At 40.7% G+C, this 23903-nt stretch overlaps 1 protein-coding gene across 1 annotated transcript; it reads right to left on the bottom strand.

Moving 5' to 3' along the window:
* Positions 1-17794: 17794 nt before the first annotated feature.
* Positions 17795-18907, bottom strand: LOC100350038 (ribosome biogenesis protein NSA2 homolog). Its single transcript, XM_051825949.2, has one exon. The coding sequence runs from the start codon at positions 18805-18807 to the stop codon at positions 18025-18027; it is 783 nt and encodes a 260-aa protein (XP_051681909.2). The 5' UTR covers positions 18808-18907; the 3' UTR covers positions 17795-18024.
* Positions 18908-23903: the final 4996 nt, after the last annotated feature.

The following is a 23903-nucleotide window of genomic DNA, read 5'->3' on the forward strand; positions in this document are numbered from 1 at the left end:
GCACACCGGGTTCTAGTCCCGGTTGGGGCGCCGGATTCTGTCCCGGTTGCCCCTCTTCCAGGCCAGCTCTCTGCTATGGCCAGGGAGTGCAGTGGAGGATGGCCCAGGTGCTTGGGCCCTGCACCCCATGGGAGACCAGGAAAAGCACCTGGATCCTGTCTCCTGCCATCGGATCAGCGCGGTGCGCCGGCCGCGGCGGCCATTGGAGGGTGAACCAACGGCAAAGGAAGACCTTTCTCTCTCTGTCTCTCTCTCTCACTGTCCACTCTGCCTGTCAAAAAAAAAAAAAAGAAAAAAGAAAAAGAAAGAGAATCCAGCTATATGCTGCCTTCAGGAGACACACCTTATCAGCAAAGATGCACGCAACTGAAAGTGAAAGGATGGAAAAAGATACTCTAAGCTAACAGAAATCAAAAAAGAGCTGGTGTGGCCATCCTGATATCAGACAAAATAGACTTTAACATAAAAACTATTAAAAGAGACAGAGAAGGGCACTATATAATGATTAAAGGATCTATCCAACAGGAAGACATTACTATTATAAATTTATACACACCTAATTACAGAGCACCTGGCTACCTGAAAGAATTACTAAAGGATTTAAAGGGAGATATAGATTCAAATACAATAGTAACAGGGGACTTCAACACCCCACTCTCACCAATGGACAGATCAACCAGTCAGAAACTCAACAAGGAAACAACAGAGTTAATTGATGCTATAGACCAAATAGACCTAATAGATATCTTCAGAATCTTCCACCCCACAGCCAAAGAGTTCACGTATTTCTCCCCAGTACATGGAATGTTCTCTAGGATTGACCATATGCTAGGCCATAAAGGGAGCCTCAACAAATTCAAAAAAATTGAAACTATACCATGCAGCTTCTCAGACCATAGCACAGTGAAACTTGAAATCAACAACCCAAGAATCTCTACACCATATGCAAATATATGGAGAATGGACAACATGATCCTAAACGAACAGTGGGTCATCGAAGAAATTAAAAGAGAAATCAAAAGATTTCTAGAAACAAATGAAAATGATAACACAACCTATCAAAACCTGTGGGACACAGCAAAAGCAGTGCTAAGAGGAAAGTTTATAGCAATTGGTGCCTACATCAAGAAGCTGGAAAGGAACCAAACAAATGAACTCTCCATGCACCTCAAGGATTTAGAAAAACAGCAGCAAATCAAGCCCAAATCCAGAAGGAGGAAAGAAATACTAAAGATCAGAGAAGAAATAAACAGAATTGAAACAAAAACAAAACAAAACAAAAAAAATACAAAAGATCAACAAAACCAGGAGCTGGTTCTTTGAAAAAATAAACAAAATTGACACACCATTGGCCCAACTAACCAAAAAAAGGAGAGAGAAGACCCAAATCTGTAAAATCAAAGATAGTAATGGAAATGTAACAACAGACACAACAGAAATAAAAAGAATCATCAGAAACCACTACAAAGAGATGTATGCTAACAAATTGGGGAACCTGGAAGAAATGGATAGATTCCTGGACACATACAACCTTCCTAAACTGAGCCGTGAAGATATAGAAAATCTAAACAGACCCATAACCATGGAAGAAATTGAATCAGTAATGAACGCACTACTGAAAAAGAAGAGCCCAGGACCGGATGGCTTTACCGCCGAATTTTACCAGACATTTAGAGAACAACTAACCCCCGTTCTTCTCAAGTTATTCAAAACAATTGGAAGGGAGGGAATCCTCCCAAATTCTTTCTATGAAGCCAATATCACCTTAATCCCTAAGCCTGGAAAAGACACAACAGAGAAAGAAAACTACAGACCGATCTCCCTGATGAACATAGATGCAAAAATACTCAACAATATTCTGGCAAACCGAATCCAATTGCACATCAGAAAGATCATTCACCCAGACCAAGTGGGATTTATCCCTGGTATGCAGGGATGGCTCAATATTCGAAATTCAATCAGTGTAATACATCACATTAATAAATTGAGAAACAAAAATCATATGATTATCTCAATAGATGCAGAGAAAGAATTTGACAAAATACAACACCCTTTCATGATGAAAACCCTAAGCAAATTGGGGTTAGAAGGAACATTCCTCAACACAATTAAGGCAGTCTATGATAAACCAATGGCCAGCATCATATTGAATGGGGAAAAGTTGGAGGCATTTCCATTGAAAACTGGCACCAGACAGGGATGCCCACTCTCACCATTGCTATTCAATATAGTCCTAGAAGTGTTAGCCAGGGCCATCAGGCAAGAAAAAGAAATTAAAGGGATACAAATGGGAAAGGAGGAAGTTAAACTATCCCTATTTGCAGATGACATGATACTATATATAGGGGACCCAATAAACTCCTATAAGAGACTATTGGAACTCATGGAAGAATTTGGTAAAGTAGCAGGATACAAAGTCAACGCTCAGAAATCAACAGCCTTTGTATACACAGATAATGCCAGGGCCGAGGAAGAACTTCTAAGATCAATTCCATTCACGATAGCCAAAAAAATAATAAAGTACCTTGGAATAAATTTAACCAAGGATATCAAAGACCTCTATGATGAAAATTACAAAACACTAAAGAAAGAACTAGAAGACGACACAAAAAAAATGGAAAAACCTGCCATGCTCATGGATTGGAAGAATCAATATTATCAAAATGTCCATTCTCCCAAAAGCAATTTACAAGTTCAATGCAATACCAATCAAAATACCAAAGTCATTCTTCAAAGACCTAGAAAAAATTATGCTGAAATTCATATGGAGAAACAGGAGACCCAGAATAGCTAAAGCAAACCTTTACAATAAAAACAAGTCTGGAGGCATCACAATTCCAGACTTCAAGACATACTACAGGGTAGTTATAATCAAAACAGCCTGGTACTGGTACAAAAACAGATGGATAGACCAATGGAACAGAATAGAAACACCGGAGATCAATCCAAACATCTATAACCAACTCATATTTGACAAAGGACCTAAAACCAACCCCTGGAACAAGGACAGCCTCTTCAACAAATGGTGCTGGGAAAACTGGATGTCCACATGTCAAAGTATGAAGCAAGACCCCTACCTTACACCTTATACAAAAATCTACTCAACATGGATCAATGAACTAGAGATGCGCCATGACACCATGAAACTGAGAGAATAGGGGAAACCCTTCAAGATATTGGAACAGGCAAAGAATTCCTGGAGAAGACCCCAGAGGCACGAGTAATAAAAGATAAAATAAACAAATGGGGTTACCTCAAATTGAAGAGTTTCTTTACAGCAAAGCAAACAGTCAGGAAAGTAAAGAGGCGACCAACAGAATGGGAGACGTTATTCGCAAACTACACAACAGATAAAGGATTAACAACTAGAATCTATAAAATGATCAAAAAACACCACAAAAATCAAAACAAACAACCCGATAAAAAATGGGCCAAGGACCTAAACAGACATTTTTCAAAAGAGGAAATCCAAATGGCCAACAGACACATGAAAAAATGCTCAGGATCCCTAGCCATCAGGGAAATGCAGATCAAAACCACAATGAGGTTTCACCTCACTCCAGTTAGATTGGCTTACATACAGAAATCAACCAACAACATATGTTGGTGAGGATGTGGGGGAAAAGGGACACTAATCCACTGTTGGTGGGAATGCAAACTGGTAAAGCCACTATGGAAGACAGCTTGGAGAGTCCTCAGAAACCTGAATATAGCACTACCACAGGACCCAGCCATCCAACTCCTTGGAATTTACCCAAATGGAATTAAAGGGGAGAAAAAAAGAGCCATTTGCACCTCAATATTTGTTGCGGCTCAATTCACAATAGCTAAGACATGGAATCAACCTAAATGTCCATCAGCGGATGATTGGATAAAGAAACTATGGGATATGTATTCTATGGAACACTATACAGCAGTAAAAAACAGTGAAATCCGGTCATTTACAACAAAATGGAGGAAGCTGGAAAACATCATGCTGAGTGAAATAAGCCAGTCCAAAAGGGACAAATATCATATGTTCTCCCTGATCGATGGCAACTAAACGAACATCTAAAATGATACCCATTGAAGTGAAATGGACACTATGAGAGACAATGACATGATCAGCCCTTGTCTAGACTGTTGAGGAACAACTTACTATTTTATTCCTTTTAGTATTTTTGTTGTTGTCATTGTTGTTGCTCTGTTTGTTCTACATAAGACCACTGGTTAAACTCTGTAATCAATGCACAATCATTCTTAGGCATTTAAATTAACAGAAAAATGATCTCTGTTAAACATAGGAGTGGGAATAAGAGAGGGAGGAGATATATAGGTTGGCACATGCTCACTCGGACTTACCTCCAATGGTGGAACTAGAAATGTGCCAGGGGATTTCAACTCAATCTTAGCAAGGAGGCAGGTACCAATGCCAGTGCACTTGGTAAAGTGATAAGTATAAATACACAACTGATCAAAAAGATAGGGTATGTGTCAATGAGATTTCACAAATAAGACCAGTGTAAGCAACTAATGAAGGATAGAATTAAAAGGGAGAGAATGATCCTGCGGGGGAAACAGGACACACAGCAGACTCATAGAATGGCAGCACTCCTGCCTCAGAATCAACCCTTGGGACATTCGGATCTAGCTAAAAGGTCCATGAGAGTCTCGCAGGCATGGAAAGCCATGACACGGTGGCAAAAAACAATCTAAATGAAAGATCCTGGTGAACAAGACCCCAGCAGAAGGAACAGGCCATCAAGGAGAGAGGCGCCTTTCTCTGAAGGGAGGAAGGACCCTCCACTGTGATACAGCCTTGACTAAACAAGTTCAGAGTCGGTGAACTCAAGGGGCTTCCATAGCCTAGACAGCTCATAGCAAGAGTCTCGGGTGATTGCTGACATCATAAATAAGAGTTCCAATTGTTAAATCAACAATGGGAGTCACTAGGTACATGCTTCCCATGTAGGATCTCTGTTCTTAATGTGTTCTACTATGAAACTTAAAAAACAACACTACTAGTTGAACAATACCCTGTACCTGTGCGGTTGTGTGAGTGCAGCCTGTTGAAATCCTTGCTTAGTATATACTAAGTTGATCTTCAGTCAATGAAGGTAACTGAAAATGAAACTCGATGAAGGGCAGGATGGGAGAGGGAGTGGGAGAGGGGAGGGCCACGGGAGGGAGGGAGGTTGGGGGGGGAGCCACAACAATACAAAAGTTGCACTTTGTAAATTCACATTTATTAAATAAAAAAAAACTATATAACAAAAAAAAGAAAAAGAAAAAAAAAAGAACTTAATACTTTACCCTTTTAGTATTTTTTATGTTCTACTTAAAACTATTGGTTGAACTCTGTAATTAAATACACAATTGGCGCCGCGGCTCACTAGGCTAATCCTCCGCCTAGCGGCGCCGGCACACCAGGTTCTAGTCCCGGTCGGGGCACCGGATTCTGTCCCGGTTGCCCCTCTTCCAGGCCAGCTCTCTGCTGTGGCCAGGGAGTGCAGTGGAGGATGGCCCAGGTGCTTGGGCCCTGCACCCCATGGGAGACCAGGAAAAGCACCTGGCTCCTGGCTCCTGCCATCGGATCAGCGCGGTGCGCCGGCCGCAGCGCGCCGGCTGCGGCGGCCATTGGAGGGTGAACCAACGGCAAAGGAAGACCTTTCTCTCTGTCTCTCTCTCTCACTGTCCACTCTGCCTGTTAAAAAAATAAATAAATAAATACACAATTACTCTTAGGTGTTTAATTAATGCTATAACTAGTACTTAAATAGTATTTTACACTTTGTGTTTCTGTGTGGGTGCAAACTGTTGAAATCTTTACTTAATGTATGCTAAATTGATCTTCTGTATATAAAGATAATTGAAAATTAATCTTGATGTGAATGGAAAGGGAGAGGGAGTGGGAGAGGGGAGTGTTGTGGGTGGGAGGGAAGTTATGGGGGGAGGGAGCTATTGTAATCCATAAGCTGTACTTTGGAAATTTATGTTCATTAAATAAAATAAAGTATAAATATAAAAAAAGAAGCCAGGATCCAGGAATTCAATCTAGGTCTCCCACAGGGGTGGCAGAAATAAAAGTACTTGAACCATCTTCCACTAATTTCCCAAGCATGTTAGCAAGGAGCTAGACCAGAAATGGAGCAGCCAGATCTCAAACCAGTGCTCATATGGGATTCTGCTTAACCTGCTGCATCATATACTTAATTTTTACCCTGTGGGGTTTTTTTTCAACTTATTCAAGATATTCAAATTCTGTTTTGTAATGGGACAGACAAAATCAAAGGAAAAATTATACAACTGTGGTTTTGCCTCTTGTGCACCAGGAGCTGCACTTGGAATACAAAAAGAAGTATATACTTGTCCTCCAACTCATGGGAAAACAACCCAGTAATTATAAGACAACAAGTGCAGCAAGAGAGGGTTGTCCTTAAGAACAGTGGGGAACACGAGAGGTAGAGGTAACAAGGAACTTTTTGGAGAAGATGACCCTTGGTTGAATGTTGATTGAAAAGTGAGAAAGAGATGGAGCCTGGGATGTGGTGATGTGGGTGTGCAAGATAGAACATTGCAGAGCTACTGTTTATCTAATATCAGAGCACATGGTACATTCTATGAATGTACAGAACCTAGCACATCAGGAACAGAAGATGGGGAAAGTTAGGGAAGTGAAGGTAGGACATGTGATGCTAACATCCCAATGCAAGTCTCATGGCAAAGCCCAAAGCTGTGGGACAGAGAACCATCACTCATCTCTGGTAGCAGGAACTGCAAAGTTGTAAACGGTTTGGATGGAGCCAGCGCCATGGCTCACTTGGTTAATCCTCTGCCTGGGGTGCCAGCATCCCATATGGGTGCCAGGTTCTAGTCCTGGTTGCTCCTCTTCCAGTCCGGCTCTCTGCTGTGGCCCAGGAGGGCAGTGGAGGATGGCCCAAGTGCTTGGGCCCCTCCACCCGCATGGGAGACCAGGAGAAGCACCTGGCTCCTGGCTTTGGATTGGCCCAGCACTGGCCATAGCGGCCATTTTGGGAGTGAACCAACGAAAGGAAGCCCTTTCTTACTCTCTCTCTCTCTCTCTCTCTCTCTCTCTCATTGTCTGTAACTCTACCTGTCAAATAAATAAATTTTTAAAAAAAATAGTTTGGACACAGGGAGAGTGAAGAATTGGGACTACTCATGCATCTGCTTCAGTAGCATTCCATGGGAGAAGTGACAAGTGCCTAGAGTAAAAATCTGGACAACAGATCAGATGAACTGAATTTCTAAGCTTTGTTTGTGTATAATCAACAGCCTGGGTGATGTGATCTCATATCTTTGGTACAAGACAAGGAGATACAAAACAGTACAGAATATTTGGATCATTCCAGAAACCCATCTCTACATCTAAGCTGCAACTCAGATGCTACCAATCTCAGAGGGCACTTATCAACTCAATCCTTCTCCAGGATCGAACTGATATCTACCAAATGATGGCAGGTACCACACTGTTCTCTAGATAGGATCTTTGCATTTAGAACTGAAGCAGACATTCAGCCTCAAAAATCCATGTCCACAGTCATTCCACTGCCCAATTATCATTAGGAGTGTGATTATAACCATCAGATAATTAAACTATAACTGGTACTAATGTGATTCCATGGTTAAAAAGTATTCCTGAGCACAAAACTTATCCCAGAACTAGTTAACTGCTATGGTAATGTCATTTCACATGTAACTAATAATGAAATGAGTTATAACCATGTGTTTGGATCACATTACCTTGCTTCAAGTGTATCATAATATTTTATAGCTTAATGGAGAATCTGGCTTATAGCAATACAGGAAAAATAAATCTCAGCCAATCATCATCCATTTTTTAAAAAAATCTACATTCAGCAGCCCACAAGGTTTTAGCCATCAATAACAATAATTCTGAAACCTTTCTGACAGAATAGCTAGATATTTAATATCAATAACATAAAACACACCCTCACTAATGGAGATATATTAAGATATTGATTAGCTATGCAAGAAAGTTTATGCTTATTCCATTCCCACTAGTAATTATGAGCACGCTATTGACTACTCCTTGAACCACATCTTTTAGTGTATTTCCCTTTCTCTACCCCAGAGTACACTTGGCTGGCAAATAATCAGAACAAACAGACATTCCTAGAAAATGTGAACCATATGTGCAACCCAGTGCAACAAGCATTTACTGAATGCCTACTAGGTACACATGAGCTATGCTGGGGGCTGTGAGACTAGGTAGCAGAGATGCACAGCCCCTTTACACAAGACACTTACAGTCTAGTGGGGGAGACACACAAGACCACAGAGCTCAGATTAGAGCAGGATGGGATTGAGGCAGCTAAACCAGCCGGAAGCCGAATGGGGACCTGGACAAGTGACTAATGACTATAACATAAGGCAGAGGAAGCAGAGAGCTGGGAGGAAACAGGAGCACAGGCTCCATGAGGAGGGCCTTTTCAACTTTTGTCTTATGTTAATATGTAGACATGACAGTTACCAGAACTCTATGGGGAAAATTGTTGAAGGATGTCATGTCAAAGTAAGACCTGGAAATATGTGCAAAGCATGCAGAAGACTGGAGACTACCTAACAGATTCACTACCCCAACCACAGCATACTGCTTTTGCCACAGCCCAGCTCCCCACAAGGACCCACCTAGGTCTACTGACTGTTCCCTAGGGCCCAGCAACCACTCTCAAAGGAAACACAAGTATTCTAGGGCTTGGAAGGGGAAAGTTCGTTTTACCTAGGATATGGAGGAATGGATGGTAGGAATTCAGAAGTGGCATTTTGAAACCAAGTAACTTAAAAATGATACAACAAATATGTTTTCATTGCTACGAATGATTACTTTTTAAAAAAGTTATTTATTTCTTTAAGGTACAGAGTTATGGGGGAGGGTGCAGATAAAGACAGAGAGATCTTCTATCTACCAGTTCACGCCACAAAGGGCCGCAATGACCCCAGCTGACCTAGGACAAAGCCAGGAGCCTGGAACACCATCCAGGTTTCCCACAAGGGTGACAGGGGCCTAAGAACTTGGGTCGTCTTCTGCTGCTCTCCCAGGCACATCAGCAGAGAAGCAGAACAGAGCTGCTTGGACTCAAAACAGTTCTCATATGGGATGTTGGCAACTGGATGAGCCACTATGCCAGTCCCAGCTACAGATGATTTCTAGTGTCTTTTCCTTGTTTGTCTCTGGTGGAAGCTTGCCTGTCTTGCTGTTTCCATTCCTACATATATAGAGTTATCTCTGCCCCATGCTAGTCCTGAATCCTTGCTTCCTGAACATGTGGTGAGTACAATTGACTAAAGGGGTCTCAGGATGTACCAGGGAGCCAGTTTCTGGCCCCATACACTCTGTTCAGAGCCTTTCTGGACTTGTGGGTTGCTATATCCCTTTGGACAGCAGGAAACCAAATGATGGAGATACCTCCTTTTCTCTGCTAAATCTTCCACAAATGAAACTCATTGGCAATGCAAAGCAACACAAAGTGAATGTTCTTTTAGCATTGAAGACATGTGCCAATTCCCCCAGACAATGGGAAATGGCAAAGACTGATGTTTTGATGTTATTTCTTAATCCATTAAAAAAATAGAAGATTCCCAGTTTTCTTTCATATTCTCTTGAATGGCACAGAGGTAAATAGAGTGAGAGAAAGAAGACCCTTTTAAAATATGATCTGTTTTCTTGTGTGCAGGCTGCTTAGAATGTCAATGCCTAGAGGCTGTAGGGGAATTCAGATGAGAGAAGTTCCTTCATTCCAAATTAAAAAACAAGACAACTAGACCTCAAGGCTATTTCTGCCTTGGAACTCTTCCTCAAACATGATGTTTCACAATTACAATATGATTAACAAAGAACGATTTTCTTTCAACAAGGAGTTGAAATGAAACACAGACACCCTGCTGGTCACTTGTGGTGGCAACGTTGCCCCAAAGCAAATATGAAAACATTGGGAACTCACCGTGGTTTTCTTATCAGAGCAAGTCAACAAGCAGTTTAAATAGTTTGTACAAAACCTTATTTTCCATCCTGCTACCCAGGGAAGGAGCCTCTGCCTCACTCCAAGGGTTGGCAAAGAACCCTCTACACACAGAAGGAGATGCCAATCAGACCATGGCAGCCAAAACTTGTAAAGCTCAATAGAGTCCCATAACTGCCTCTACCTAAAATTGTCATAACTCAAGTCAAATGTTAATGCACCCTCACACTGTGGAACCCTGATGATCCCACCCAAAGTTTCACTGAGCCCTTATGACTCCATCCACAACCTTAGGGTATCTGACTTCTTCAAGTAGCTGGTAAGCTTCTAAGAGATGGGCACGTCCCATTCAAATTTCTATTCTCAGCTCCTAGTATGGGACCTACCTACTGGCAGACAACTAATACATGCCTATCAAATAAATGATATAGAACTTGATGTCCAGTAGTTTTGCCACTTAGGTATTTAGTAACAGGATCACAAATATTTAGTAATGGAATCAACCCAAGTCTTCGAGTTCCCAGTTCCTTTTATTTCCTTCCAAAGTCCAGAAAGGAGCTGAAGGTGATCGACAATGGCTTCCATTTGTGGAAGACCTGTTATATGCCTTATCCTACTTCCATTTGTACAAAGTCACAAAGCATGAAAACAGCTGATAGTTGGGCCTAGACCATCCTGGCCCCACATCCCATGCATCCCATGTTTTCTACACCCTAGTGTCACTTTCACCCTAAACAACAGAAGCAAAAAACATTTGTTGTCATGAATTATGAATAGCAAGAACTTGTCATGACTAAATGAAAGGTCGATGCATTTTTTGCAGGTTTGAAAATTGGTCTCTTTCTTGTGAGAATGTTTAAAAAATCAGAATCAAGCTAAAAGTAGAAAGAAGGAGAAAAACCTGAGTTTGTCATACTATTTATAGTATTGCAGAATAAACTGAAGTCCTTTAGGCACAAAAACAGAGAGACAAACTCAGCCTGAGAGTTGGGAGGACCCACAGGATTCTGGCAGCAGCTGTCTAGGCCGTAGTCCTGTGAAGTTAACAATTTAAGGGGCTCATAAAAAATAAGCAAACAAACTTGAAAAAGCGAAACCCGTGTCTTCCTCAAAAAAACCCCAAAGAGCTCCTGCTAAGAGATTGTCACCAACATGCACACTATCATGTTACTTCCACAGCAGTCTTTTGCCTACAGTTTGGAAATACGATCATTTCTGTTCAAATGTGGTTGAAATTTGTTGGGACTGGAAAATAGATTATTCTTCCCATAAAAGGGCATGCCGACTGCTCTGTGGCTGCACGAACAGGTTTCATCTTTGCTGATTTAGCCTCTACTTGTGTCAGACTGGACCCAAACAATGTGTCTGGTCTGATTCCCTCTGCCTTATCTGGACAGCTGGGATCAAGTAGGCTTTGGGGATTTGCGCCCCAGGATACTGAATGCTAGCTTTGAGGCTCAAGCTCCACAGGCAAGAATAAGAACTACAAACAAATTAGAATCTAGCATAATAGGCTATTTGAACAAAATAGAACCAGGGATGGTTCAGTCCAATCCCCTCATTTTTCAGGTGAGGGAACAAAGACGCAGGGAGAAGCAACCTATGGACCTATGAGACAGTCAGGAAAAGGAATCCTACTCTACCCATCTTGAAATCCCAAGGCCAGACTAGTGGAATTGTTATATTCTTTGTTGCTGCTTCTGCTGCTGCTGTTTTAAATTGGATTTAGTTGCAAACATTTAAAAGTTAGGAAATTCAATATGCTGGTTCCTAAATATAGCATTACCAGATGCTCCACCAATTCCATTTCTGAATACACATCCCAAAGAACTGAAAGCAAGTTACTCGAACAGATCCTTGCACACGCTGCTCACAGTAGCCAAAAGGTGGAGCAACCCAAGGGTCTATCAATAGATGAGTGACAAACACAGTGTGGCCTATATGTAGACTATCCTAATTGTAAAACGAGGGCAATTCTGACACCTGCTGCAACTTAGACATGCGGAGCAAAGCAAGCCAGTCTCAAAGAGATACACATTGTATGATTCCACTTAAGTGGGGTACATAGTGTAGTAAAATTCAGGGATAGAAAGCAGCATGGAGGTCGGAAGAGAGAGTTGCTTTTAGTTGAGGAAGATGGGAAAAGTTTTGGAGATGGATGGTGGTAATGGTTACACAACACTAGGAATGTACTTCATGCCATTCAATTCATTTGAAAAAGTTTAAATGATAAATTTTTGTCAGAATAAAAATTATAAGTTTCCATACAAAAATCTACACTTCCAAACTCATTTTAAAAATAGAAGAGCTGTGGCTGGCGCTGTGGCATAGTGGGTAAAGCCACCGCCTTCAGGCTGGCATCCCACATGGGCGCCAGTTCAAGTTCCGGCTGCTCCACTTGCTATCCAGCTCTCTGCTATGGCATGGGAACTCAGTAGAAGAAGGCCCAAGTCCTTGGGCCCCTGTATCAATGTGGGAGACCTGGAAGAAGCTCCTGGCTCCTGGCCCCTGGCTTCTTCAGATTGGCTCAGCGCTGGCTGTTGCAGTCAACTGGGGAGTGAACCAGCAGATGGAAGTCTCAGTCTCTCTCTCTCTCTCTCTGCCTCTCCTTCTCTCTCTGTAACTCTGAATTTCAAATAAATAAATCAGTCTTGAAAAAAATTAGAAGGGCTGGGGGCTGGCACTGTGATGTAGTGGGTAAAGCCGCCACCTAGAGTGCCGGCATCCCATATGGGCACTGGTTTGAGTCCTGACTGCTACTCTTCCAATCCAACTCTCTGCTATGGCCTGGGAAAGCAGTAGAAGATGGCCCAAGTCCTTGGGCCCCTGCATCCATGCGGGAGACCCTGTAAAAGCTCCTGGCTCCTGGCTTCGGATCAGCTCAGCTCCGGCCGTTGTAGCCATCTAGGGAGTGAGCTAGTGGATGAAAGACCTCTTGCTCTCTCTGTCTCTGCCTTTCAAATAAATAAATAAACCATAAAAAAATAGAAGGCCTGCTGACCTGGGTCCACATTTCCACAGGGTACTGCATGGCAGGTGACCCCTTTAGAGAGCAGAGTGGGGCCCAGGCATTCAGGGCTCTCCAAGAGATTGCAATGTGTATCTGAGGACCATCAGCCCAGGGGCTCAGAAATGGGCTTAATTGCCCACTGATCCCTTTTGGGGGCTTTAAAAACTACTGACATTGCCTTTGTAGGTTCTGACTCAATTGGTGTAGGGTGTGGCTAAAGTTCACTGGGTGATTGACTATGTAGCAAAGATTGAGATCCACTGTTGTAGGCATTTGAGTTTATATCCCCTGCTGCAACTGTTTTTACCCCATTATCCAGCCAAAAAATATATATATATATAATATGCCAAATATATATAACATACCAAATATATATAAAACATACTATTCTTTTGTTACATGTTATATGTATGTCTACAACTACATACTTAGTCCATTTCATGTCACTATAACAGAGTATCTGAAACCTCGTAATTTATAAGGAAAGATACTTGTTGGAGTTCATGGTTCAGAAGGCTGGGAAGTCCAAGACTATCGCACCAGCAAAGGCCTTGCACTGCTTCAGCTCAAGGCAGTGTACAGAAAGGAATGCTGGCACATGAAGAGAAAGAGAATGCAAGGGGTCCCCTTGTTTTGTTACAACCAGCTCTCAGGAAACCAGCCTAGTCCCAGGAAAGTGAGAACTCGCATGGGAAAGGCATTAATCCATCTGTGATCCTCCCCCATGAGCCAAACACCTCTCACTAAGTCCCACCTTCCAATGTAACTGCACTGAGAAGTTAATCCTCAGTGTGAGTGTTGGTGGGAACAAACATGGTACACACATGGCACATACATGCAAGCACACATGAGAGTATTTCAAAGAGTTCATGGAAAATGGAATTAAAAGTATGAACTTATTTTGGTGCAGAAAAAATTTTGGCTGAAAAAAATTTTTTTAGAATATATGGAAAATGTGTATTATGAAAAAAACTATTCCTGGATTTCAAGATAATTTCTGTACCAAAGAAATACTCTTAATTCCATTTTCCACAAATTTTTTGAAGTACCCTCTATATTTGAGTTCTATGAGACAATAACTAAAGGGACTCATAAAAATAAATAGCAGCAGACCCACTCATACCACACAGGTACACACACACACAAATTTCCTTATTCTTCATGGCTGATTCCAAATTCACCTGATAGACCACAGATAAATCATCACTGAAGCTTAGGGAACAGTTTGCAGATTGGAGCTCTAGTGATGAATGATGTGAGTAATTGAAGCCTCCTTGGAATTGGAGACAGAACTAGCATTTCTGAAGCCCTTCCTGCACCTGTGCACTTTTCTTGGTTATCTCATTGAAGTCTTCAGCAACACTGTGAAGGAGACACCGTCACCCTCATTTTGGATGAGGGAAGTGGAAAAGCGCACACGGTGCTTACTTTGAAGGCAACACCGCTCCTCTGAATTTGTAAGTTCTGGGTTTTTTTCTTAAAATCAGCCATAATTGTTTACAATCAAGCCTTGTAAAGTCCCAAAATTTTCTGGTACATAGAATATTTGTAATGTGTTCCTCATTGTAAAAGTACTAAGGGAATCTGTTATTTTTTTTTAATCTTTTATTTAATGAATATAAATTTCCAAAGTACGACTCATGGGTTACAATGGCTTTCCCCCCCCTACCGTCCCTCCCACCCACAACCCTCCCCTTTCCCACTCCCTCTCCCCTTCCATTCACATCAAGATTCATTTTCGATTATCTTAATATACAGAAGATCAGCTTAGTATACCTTAAGTAAGGATTTCAACAGCTTGTTCCCACACAGAAACATAAAGTGAAAAATAATAGATGATTTTTTTTAACTCCCTCTCCCCTTCCATTCACATCAAGATTCATTTTCGATTATCTTAATATACAGAAGATCAGCTTAGTATACCTTAAGTAAGGATTTCAACAGCTTGTTCCCACACAGAAACATAAAGTGAAAAATAATAGATGATTTTTTTTTAAATCATGATGAAATCAGATCAGACCTATTGTCATGTTTAATCCCAGTGAGAGTCAAGTTGGGAATTGATAATTTCTTTTTTTTTTTTTTTTTTTTTACAGAAGATCAGTTTAGTGTACATTAAGTAAAGATTTCAATCGTTTGCACCCCCATAGAAACACAAAGTGAAATATACTGTTTGAGTACTCGTTATAGCATTAAGCCTCAGTGTACAGCACATTAAGGACAGAGATCCTACATGAGGAGTAAGTGCACAGTGACTCCTGTTGTTGACTTTACAAATTGACACTCCTGTTTATGGCATCAATAATCTCCCTATGCACCAGTCATGAGTTTCCAAGGCTATGGAAGCCCCTTGAGTTCTCCGACTCTTATCTTGCTTAGACAAGGTCATAGTCAAAGTGGAGGTTCTCTCCTCCCTTCAGAGAAAGGCACCTCCCTCTTTGAAGACCTGTTCTTTCCACTGGGATCTCACTCACAGAGATCTTTTTGCCAGAGTGTCTTGGCTTTCCATGCCTGAAATACTCTCATGGGCTTTTCAGCCAGATCCGAGTGCCTTTAGGGCTGATTCTGAGGCCAGAGTGCTATTTAGGACATCCACCATTCTATGAGTCTGCTGAGTATCTCACTTCCCATGTTGGATCACTCTCCCCTTTATTTATTCTATCGGTTAGTGTTAGCAGATACTAGACTTGTTTATGTGCTCCCTTTGACTCTTAGTCCTTTCATTATGATCAATTGTGAACTGAAATTGATCACTTGGAATAGTGAGATGGCATTGGCACATGCCACCTTGATGGGATTGAATTGGAATCCCCTGGTATGTTTCCAACTCTACCAATTGGGGCAAGTCAGCCCGAGCATGCCCCAAATTATACATCTCTTCCCTCTCTTATTCCCACTTTTATGTTTAACAGGGATCACATTTCAGTTAATTTTCAACACTTAAGAATAACTGTGTGATAATTACAGAATTAAACCAGTCATATTAAGTAGAACAGACAAAAAAAAAAATACTATGAGGGATAATATATTAAGTTGTCCATTAGCAGTCAGGGCTATGCTGATCAAGTCACCATTTCCCATAGTGTCCATTTCACTTCAGGAGGTTTCCTTTTTGGTGTTCAGTCAGTTGTCACCGATCAGGGAGAATATATGGTATTTGTCCCTTTGGGACTGGCTTACTTCACTCAGCATGATGTGTTCCAGATTCCTCCATTTTGTTGCAAATGACTGGATTTCGTTGTTTCTTACTGCGGTATAGTATTCTAAAGAATACATATCCCATAATTTCTTTATCCAGTCTACCGTTGATGGGCATTTAGGTTGGTTCCAGGTCTTGGCTATTGTGAATTGTGCTGCAATAAACATTAGGGTGCAGACCGCTTTTTTCTTTATCAATTTAAACTCCTTTGGGTAAATTCCAAGGAGAGGGATGGCTGCGTCGAATGGTAGGTTTATATTCAGGTTTCTGAGGAATCTCCAGACTGATTTCCATAGTGGCTTGACCAGTTTGCATTCCCACCAACAGTGGGTTAGTGTCCCTTTTTCCCCACATCCTCGCCAGCATCTGTTGTTGGTAGATTTCTGTATGTGAGCCATTCTAACCGGGGTGAGGTGAAACCTCATTGTGCTTTTGATTTGCATTTCCCTGATTGCTAGTGACCTTGAACATTTTTTCATGTGCCTGTTGGCCATTTGGATTTCCTCTTTTGAAAAATGTCTATTGAAGTCCTTGGCCCATCTCTTAAGTGGGTTGTTGGTTTTGTTTTTGTGGAGTTTCTTGATCTCTTTGTAGATTCTGGTTATTAACCCTTTATCTGTTGCATAGTTTGCAAATATTTTTTCCCATTCTGTCGGTTGTCTCTTCACTCTCCTGACTGTTTCTTTTGCAGTACAGAAACTTCTCAATTTGATGCAATCCCAATAGTTGATTTTGGCTTTGACTGTCTGTGCCTCCCGGGTCTTTTCCAGAAATTCTTTGCCTGTGCCAATGTCTTGAAGGGTTTCTCCAATGTTCTCTAATAACTTAATGGTGTCAGGACGTAGATTTAGGTCTTTAATCCACGTTGAGTGGATTTTTGTGTAAGGTGTAAGGTAGGGGTCTTGCTTCATGCTTCTGCACGTGGAAATCCAGTTTTCCCAGCACCATTTATTGAATAGACTGTCCTTGCTCCAGGAATTAGTTTTAGATCCTTGATCAAATATAAGTTGGCTGTAGATGTTTGGATTGATTTCTGGTGTTTCAATTCTGTTCCATTGGTCTATCCATCTGTTTCTGTACCAGTACCATGCTGTTTTGATTACAACTGCCCTGTAGTATGTCCTGAAGTCTGGTATTGTGATGCCTCCGGCTTTGTTTTTGTTGTACAAGATTGCTTTAGCTATTCGAGGTCTCTTGTGCCTCCATATGAATTTCAGCATCATTTTTTCCAGATCTGAGAAGAAGGTCTTCGGTATCTTGATTGGGATTGCATTGAATCTATAAATTGCTTTTGGGAGAATGGACATTTTGATGATGTTGATTCTTCCAATCCATGAGCATGGAAGATTTTTCCATTTTTTGGTATCCTCTTCTATTTCTTTCTTTAAGGTTTTGTAATTTTCATCGTAGAGATCTTTAACGTCCTTGGTTAAGTTTATTCCAAGGTATTTGATTGTTTTTGTAGCTATTGTGAATGGGATTGATCTTAGCAGTTCTTTCTCAGTCATGGCATTGCTTGTGTATACAAAGGCTGTTGATTTTTGTGCATTGATTTTATATCCTGCCACTTTGCCAAACTCCTCTATGAGTTCCAATAGTCTCTTTTTTTTTTTGCTTTAATTATTCACATTTTATTAACATGTAAACCTTAAGCAGACTCCAATAAAGAACAGTCAGTAAAAGTGCATCTTTTTAATGTTTTTTACACCTTAAAATAATTCTCTTGCTGACTGCAGACATGAAGGCTATTTGGAAGTATTCAGAAAAATCATAGTAAAGACAGTTTTCCCACTTAGTTTGTAGTCTTCAATAATGATTAGGAGTTACTGTTATCAAACAAGTAAGACTGCATTTATGCATCCATCATTTTCAGGATTGTTGGTAACCTGGGCATATTTCCCCCAAATAACCTTGCCTCCTTGCGTCACAAGGCCCAGCTCGCTCACATTCACCTCAATGACAGTACCTTTAGTAATTACACCCAGAGTTGTGTATAATGGGGATGATGGATTCTTTTTTACACCAAGTATTGGCAGACAGAAGGTGGCTTTCAGTTCTGGATGTGTTACATGGGCCTTCTTAAAACGTAAGCCCATTGGTCTAATGAATCTTTCATATTTAGGTGGTTTTCTTGTAAAGCCGTCTCCAACAAAGCAGACTTTGGTAACCATCCTCTTCCATGCCTTCTTTTTTCTTTTCCCTGTCCGAATAACTTTTAATACTTCTGTTTCTCCCTGGGCACGAACTTTAGGCAGAGGGACTTCCCATTTTCCCGCCTTCTCTTTTCGTTTTTGTTTAATCATGTTGGAAAGTACTTTAGCTCGGGACTGTCCTTCTCTGTCTAGCAGATAGGCAGGCACTGCTCCCTTGGGAGTCTTTTCATCATTCTTTTGTTTCGTGTTTCTCTTCTCATGCATCTTGATAGTCTTTTTCATCTGTATTTTCTCAGCATGGCGCTGCTTATGGTAGAGCTTGGCCTTCAGACCAATCATCTTTTTTGCTTTCTTTGAACGTTCATGAGCCTCCCGACTTTCCTTTTTTCTCTTTTTCTCATGGTAATCCAAACGGTACCCATAGCGTTTACGGTGTAATTCAATATATTCATTTTGTGGCATGGTGACGGCCTTAGAACCGCCAGGTGCAGCCTCCTGGGTGCGAAGAAGTTCCCGACTTTCAGGGCTCAGAAACCCACGAGACAACTTCCGGAAGTTCGTGACTCCAATAGTCTCTTAGTAGAGTTCTTTGGATCCTCTAAGTACAGAATCATATCGTCTGCAAAGAGGGATAGTTTGACTTCTTCCTTCTTGATTTGTATTCCTTTGATTTCTTTTTCTTGTCTGATGGCTCTGGCTAAAACTTCCAGAACTATGTTAAATAGCAGTGGTGAGAGTGGGCATCCCTGCCTGGTGCCAGATTTCAGTGGAAATGATTCCAACTTTTCCCCATTCAATAGGATGCTGGCTGTGGGTTTTTTATAAATTGCTTTGATTATATTGAGGAATGTTCCTTCTATACCCAATTTGCTTAGAGTTTTCATCATGAAAGGGTGTTGAATTTTATCAAATGCTTTCTCTGCATCAATTGAGATAACCATATGGTTTTTCTTCTGCAGTCTGTTAATGTGGTGAATCACATTGATTGATTTGCGAATGTTGAACCATCCCTGCATACCAGGGATGAATCCCACTTGGTCTGGGTGGATGATTTTCCTGATGTGTTGTTGTATTCTATTGGCCAGAATTTTATTGAGGATTTTTGCATCTATGTTCATCAGGGATATTGGTCTGTAATTTTCTTTCAGTGCTGCATCTTTCTCTGGCTTAGGGATTAAGGTGATGTTGGCTTCATAGAAAGAATTTGGGAGGGGGAATCTGTTATTTTAAGATGACTTTTTTTTAATCAAACAAATAACCCTCTAGTGCTGTGAATTTTAAACTCTTAATGTAGCTATTTGCTAGTAGGTGTCATTTTGCAGAGTTGGTTTTCCTGTATGGAACAAAATCTATTTGATACACATCCCAAAGAACGTATAATAAGAGAAGATTTGAAGAGATAAATGCTGTAGGTAGATACACTAAGTTTCTGTAGTCTACCCGTAAAATTATAACGATGATAAAATATGTAAACTATTTTTTAACTTTCATTGTCATACTAATTTTCTGGTTAAAATTTTTTGAGTCATTCCTTCCTAGAAGAATGTGTGAACCTAACAGAACTTAAGATCACATCTGTCCACCCTGCCTAAATGGTCTTTCTGTAATCAATTGTCTGACACTGTGGCAGATGAGCTGGTTGTCAGCTGAGCTGATTTGGTTGGCTAAAATAATGGGCTTGACCACCCCAAATCCCACTGATTGTTCCATACATCACTGTTAGTAACATAAGAAAAACCTAATTGCGCTGAAAATGGTCTAGTTGGGTGCACCACAGGAAGAGAAAAAGAGGCACAGAATTTTAAAACAGAGCATTCTTTTAAAAGGAGAACTGAAAGGTAATTTATTTTATAAGTTCCAGCCCTAAGCCCTGATAGAGATAACCTCTCCAGAGCTAATGGCAAAAGGTGGCGAATGAACACAGAATAAATCCTGGCCACCAGCCTAAAACATAGGAGCAATTGCCTGTTAAAGCATGAGCGGTCTTCATTCAGAAGCTGACTTCTAAATATTCAGAACTTGAAATTTCACAGGTGCTAGTTTCATCCTCAGGGCAGCCTACAGATGTCTGTCTAATCTTTAATGTCCTTGGAGAGTAGCACAAATACTGGTTTGCTAAGCTCTGGGTCCTGTGATAAAGGAGGTGGCAGGAGAAGGAGAAAATGAAGAAGACAGAGGGACAGAAGGAGAAGAAGGTGGAGAGGGAGAGAGAGATTTGGCTTGAAACAAAATTCTGAAATAAAAACATTTATGTTTGACATGTCTCTATTTCACTTTCTGAATCATTTTCCCAACACTTCATCAAGTTAACACTCTGGTCTACACCCTCCCCACTCTACTAAAAACATCCTCATCTGCTTAAATCAGAACTCAGAAGAGTTCTACGTGAGTCAGCCTTTTTGTTACTAGAATGAAATACCTGAGACAGGATGACTTAGGAACAAAGAGGTGTGTTTAGCTCACAGTTTGGGAATATGGAAGTCCAAATAACGTGTGCAGAATCTGACAGGACCCCAGCCTGAGAACACTGCAGGTTAGGAGCAGGCTTGTTTTTCTGGATCTGTGCGCCTGGCCCTCTTCTTATGAAGCCACCACGATTCAATCATGGGGCTCCACTGTAGACCTTATCTAAAACTAATCAGTTTTCAAAGGCCACACTCCAAACACTATAGTCAGATTAAGTACCCTCCCTCTTAATGTCATTTGCATATAATTTGGAGATAGACCTCTTACAGGAGTTGGGGGTGGGGGGAACAAATCATATTTAAACCACAGCAAACTCACATCAGACTAACCCTCCCATAGATGACAACTATAAACTCTTGACAAAATGTAAAAATTAACCTAGGAAGCCTCCAAAACCATGAGGAAGTGGAAGAGGGTAGAAAGAGTTTTATGTAGAAGAACACTAAGTGTTTTTATGTATTTTTGCCTCTGAACTTAGTCAATACTCAACCAGGCAACTAAAACTGGGGTAGAAAATTGGCAGAATTGGAGCTTAAAGGAGGAGTAGACAGACTTTTAGAGGAGCACAGCAGCTTTGGAAAGCAAGAGGGGAAATCCTGGAAGAGAGGAGAGGAAGAGAGAGAAAGTCTTCCATCCTCTGGTTCACTCTCCAGTTAGCCACAACACCCAGAGCTGCGCCAATCCGAAGCCAGGAGCCAGGAGCTTCCTCCACGTCTCCCATGCAGGTGCAGGAGCCCAAGTACTTGGGCCATCCTCCACTGCTTTCCCAGGCCATAGCAGAGAGCTGAATCAGAAGTAGAGCAGCCGGGACTAGAACCTGGCACCCATATGGGATGCCAGCCTGCAAGGCAGTGGCTTTCCCTGCTATGCCACAGCACCTGCCCCTCCCATAAGTTTTGATATGATGAATCTTTGTTTTCATTTGTTTCCAGAAATTTTTTGATTTCTTCTATGACCCACTGTGCATTCAGGACCATGTTGTTCATTCTCTGTGTGTTTGAATATGATCTAGAGATTCTTGAGTTCTTTATTTCCAGCTGTATTCCATTGTTGTGAGAGAAGATGCATGGTATGATTTTTATTTTTTGAATTTGCTGAGATTTGCTTTATGGCCTAGCATATGGTCTATCCTAGAGAAAGTTCCATGCACTGATGAGGAGAATGTGTATTCTGCCACTGTAGGGTGAAAAGTTCTGTAGATATCTATTAGGTCCATTTGGTCTGTAGTGTCAATTAACTCTGTTGTTTCTTTGCTGATTTTCTGTCTGGCTGATCTGCCTATTGTTGAAATTGGGTATTGATATCCCCCATTACTATTGTTTTGGAGTCTACATCTCCTTTTAAATCCATTAAGCTTTCTTTAAATAGCCAGGCATCCTGTAATTTGGTGCATATACATTTATTATAGTCACATTTTCCTGTTGAAATGATCCCTTAATCATTACATAGTGCCCCTCTTTGTCTCTTTTAACAGTTTTTATGTTAAAGTCTATTTTGTCTGATATCAGGATGACAAGACCAGCTCTTTTTTGGTTTCTGCTAGCATGGAATATCTTTTTCCATCCTTTCACTTTCAGTTTGCATGTATCTTTGTTAGTGAGATGTGTTTCTTGTAGGCAGCAAATAGATGGTCTTATTTTTTAATCCATTCAGCCAGTCTGTATCTTTTAACTAGAGAGTTCAGGACATTTATACTCAAGGTATATATGGATAAGTCATGACATGGCCCTGCCATTTTCCCATAAATATTCCTATTATTTACTTTGGGTTTCCTTTGTACTTTTACTTGAGGATTTTCTGCCTTCACATTCTTTCATAATGATGACTATCTTTCTGTGTTTCTGTGTGTAGCACATCATTAAGCATCTTTTGTAAGGCTGGATCAGTGGCCACAAATTCTTTCAATTTCTGTTTATGATGGAAGGTCTTTATTTCACCTATAATCATACATGAGAGCTGTGCAGAGTACAATATTCTGGGTTAACAGTTTTTTTAAGACTTAGACCATATCGCCATCCCTTCTTGCCTATAGGATTTCTGATAAAATGTCAGCTTGAGTCCAATTGACATTCTATGAAAGTAATTGGGCATTTCTCTCATGAACATTTTATAACGTTTTCTTTATGTTTCACTGTGAAAATTTCAACTACAATGTGCCATTGGTGAAGATCTTTTGTGGTCATGTCTTTTAGGAGTTCTATGTGCTTCCTGTACTTGGATGCCCCTATCTTTCTCCAAATTGGGAGAGTTTTCTGTAATTATTTCACTAAATAGTACTTCGAATCCATTCTCTCTTTCCATACACTCAGGAACTCTTAAGATCCATATGTTTGATAGTATCCCTTAAATCTCCAACATTGTTTTTAAGTTTTCTATTTTCTTCTTTTCTTTTGTCTGACTTAACGATTTCCAAAGATTTGTCTTCAATTTAAAATAATCTTTCTTCTGCCTCGCCAAGTCTGTTGTTAAGGCTTTCCACTACATTTTTTTTATTTGAGCTATGGAATTTTCCTTTTTACTATTTCATTTTTTCTTTAAAATCTCAATTTCATGGGAAAAATTTTCATCCATGTCCTGTGTGATTTTCTTTAGTTTGTGGGTTTGTTTCTGATTGCTTTTGAGTAATCCTATAATTTTTTTGAATTCTGTTTCCAGCATTCCCTTAATCTCTTCATCTGTGCATTCTAATATTGAAATGTTGCTGTGTTCCTTTTTCAAGGGTGGGGAGCAGGTCATGGTGTCCTCCTTTTTCTTGTTTCTTAAATTTCTGCATTTGTTTTTAGGCATTTGTGGGGTTGATTTTTGTTTTTGTTTTTTTGTTTTGTTTTGTTTTTGTTTTTGTTTTTGTTTTGTTTTTTGTTTTTCTGATGGCTTTTATCTTTGAGCTATGGCTCTGTGACTTAGTGGAATGTCTGTACTTCCAGCAAATACCAAAAGGTGTGTGGTGGGTGTGGCCAGGGAGTTCTGGTTAGTGCTCCAATGTGGGGCAAGTATCCAGGGTAACCCCCAAGTTGGGCATGGTAGATCTCAACATCAAGCTACACCCTGCACCTTCTCATGTAACCACTGGGTCCCCACAGTCTCAGCACACA

This window comes from Oryctolagus cuniculus, chromosome 3 (genome assembly GCF_964237555.1).
Source record: "Oryctolagus cuniculus chromosome 3, mOryCun1.1, whole genome shotgun sequence".
In the NCBI taxonomy this organism is placed as follows: Eukaryota; Metazoa; Chordata; class Mammalia; order Lagomorpha; family Leporidae; genus Oryctolagus; species Oryctolagus cuniculus.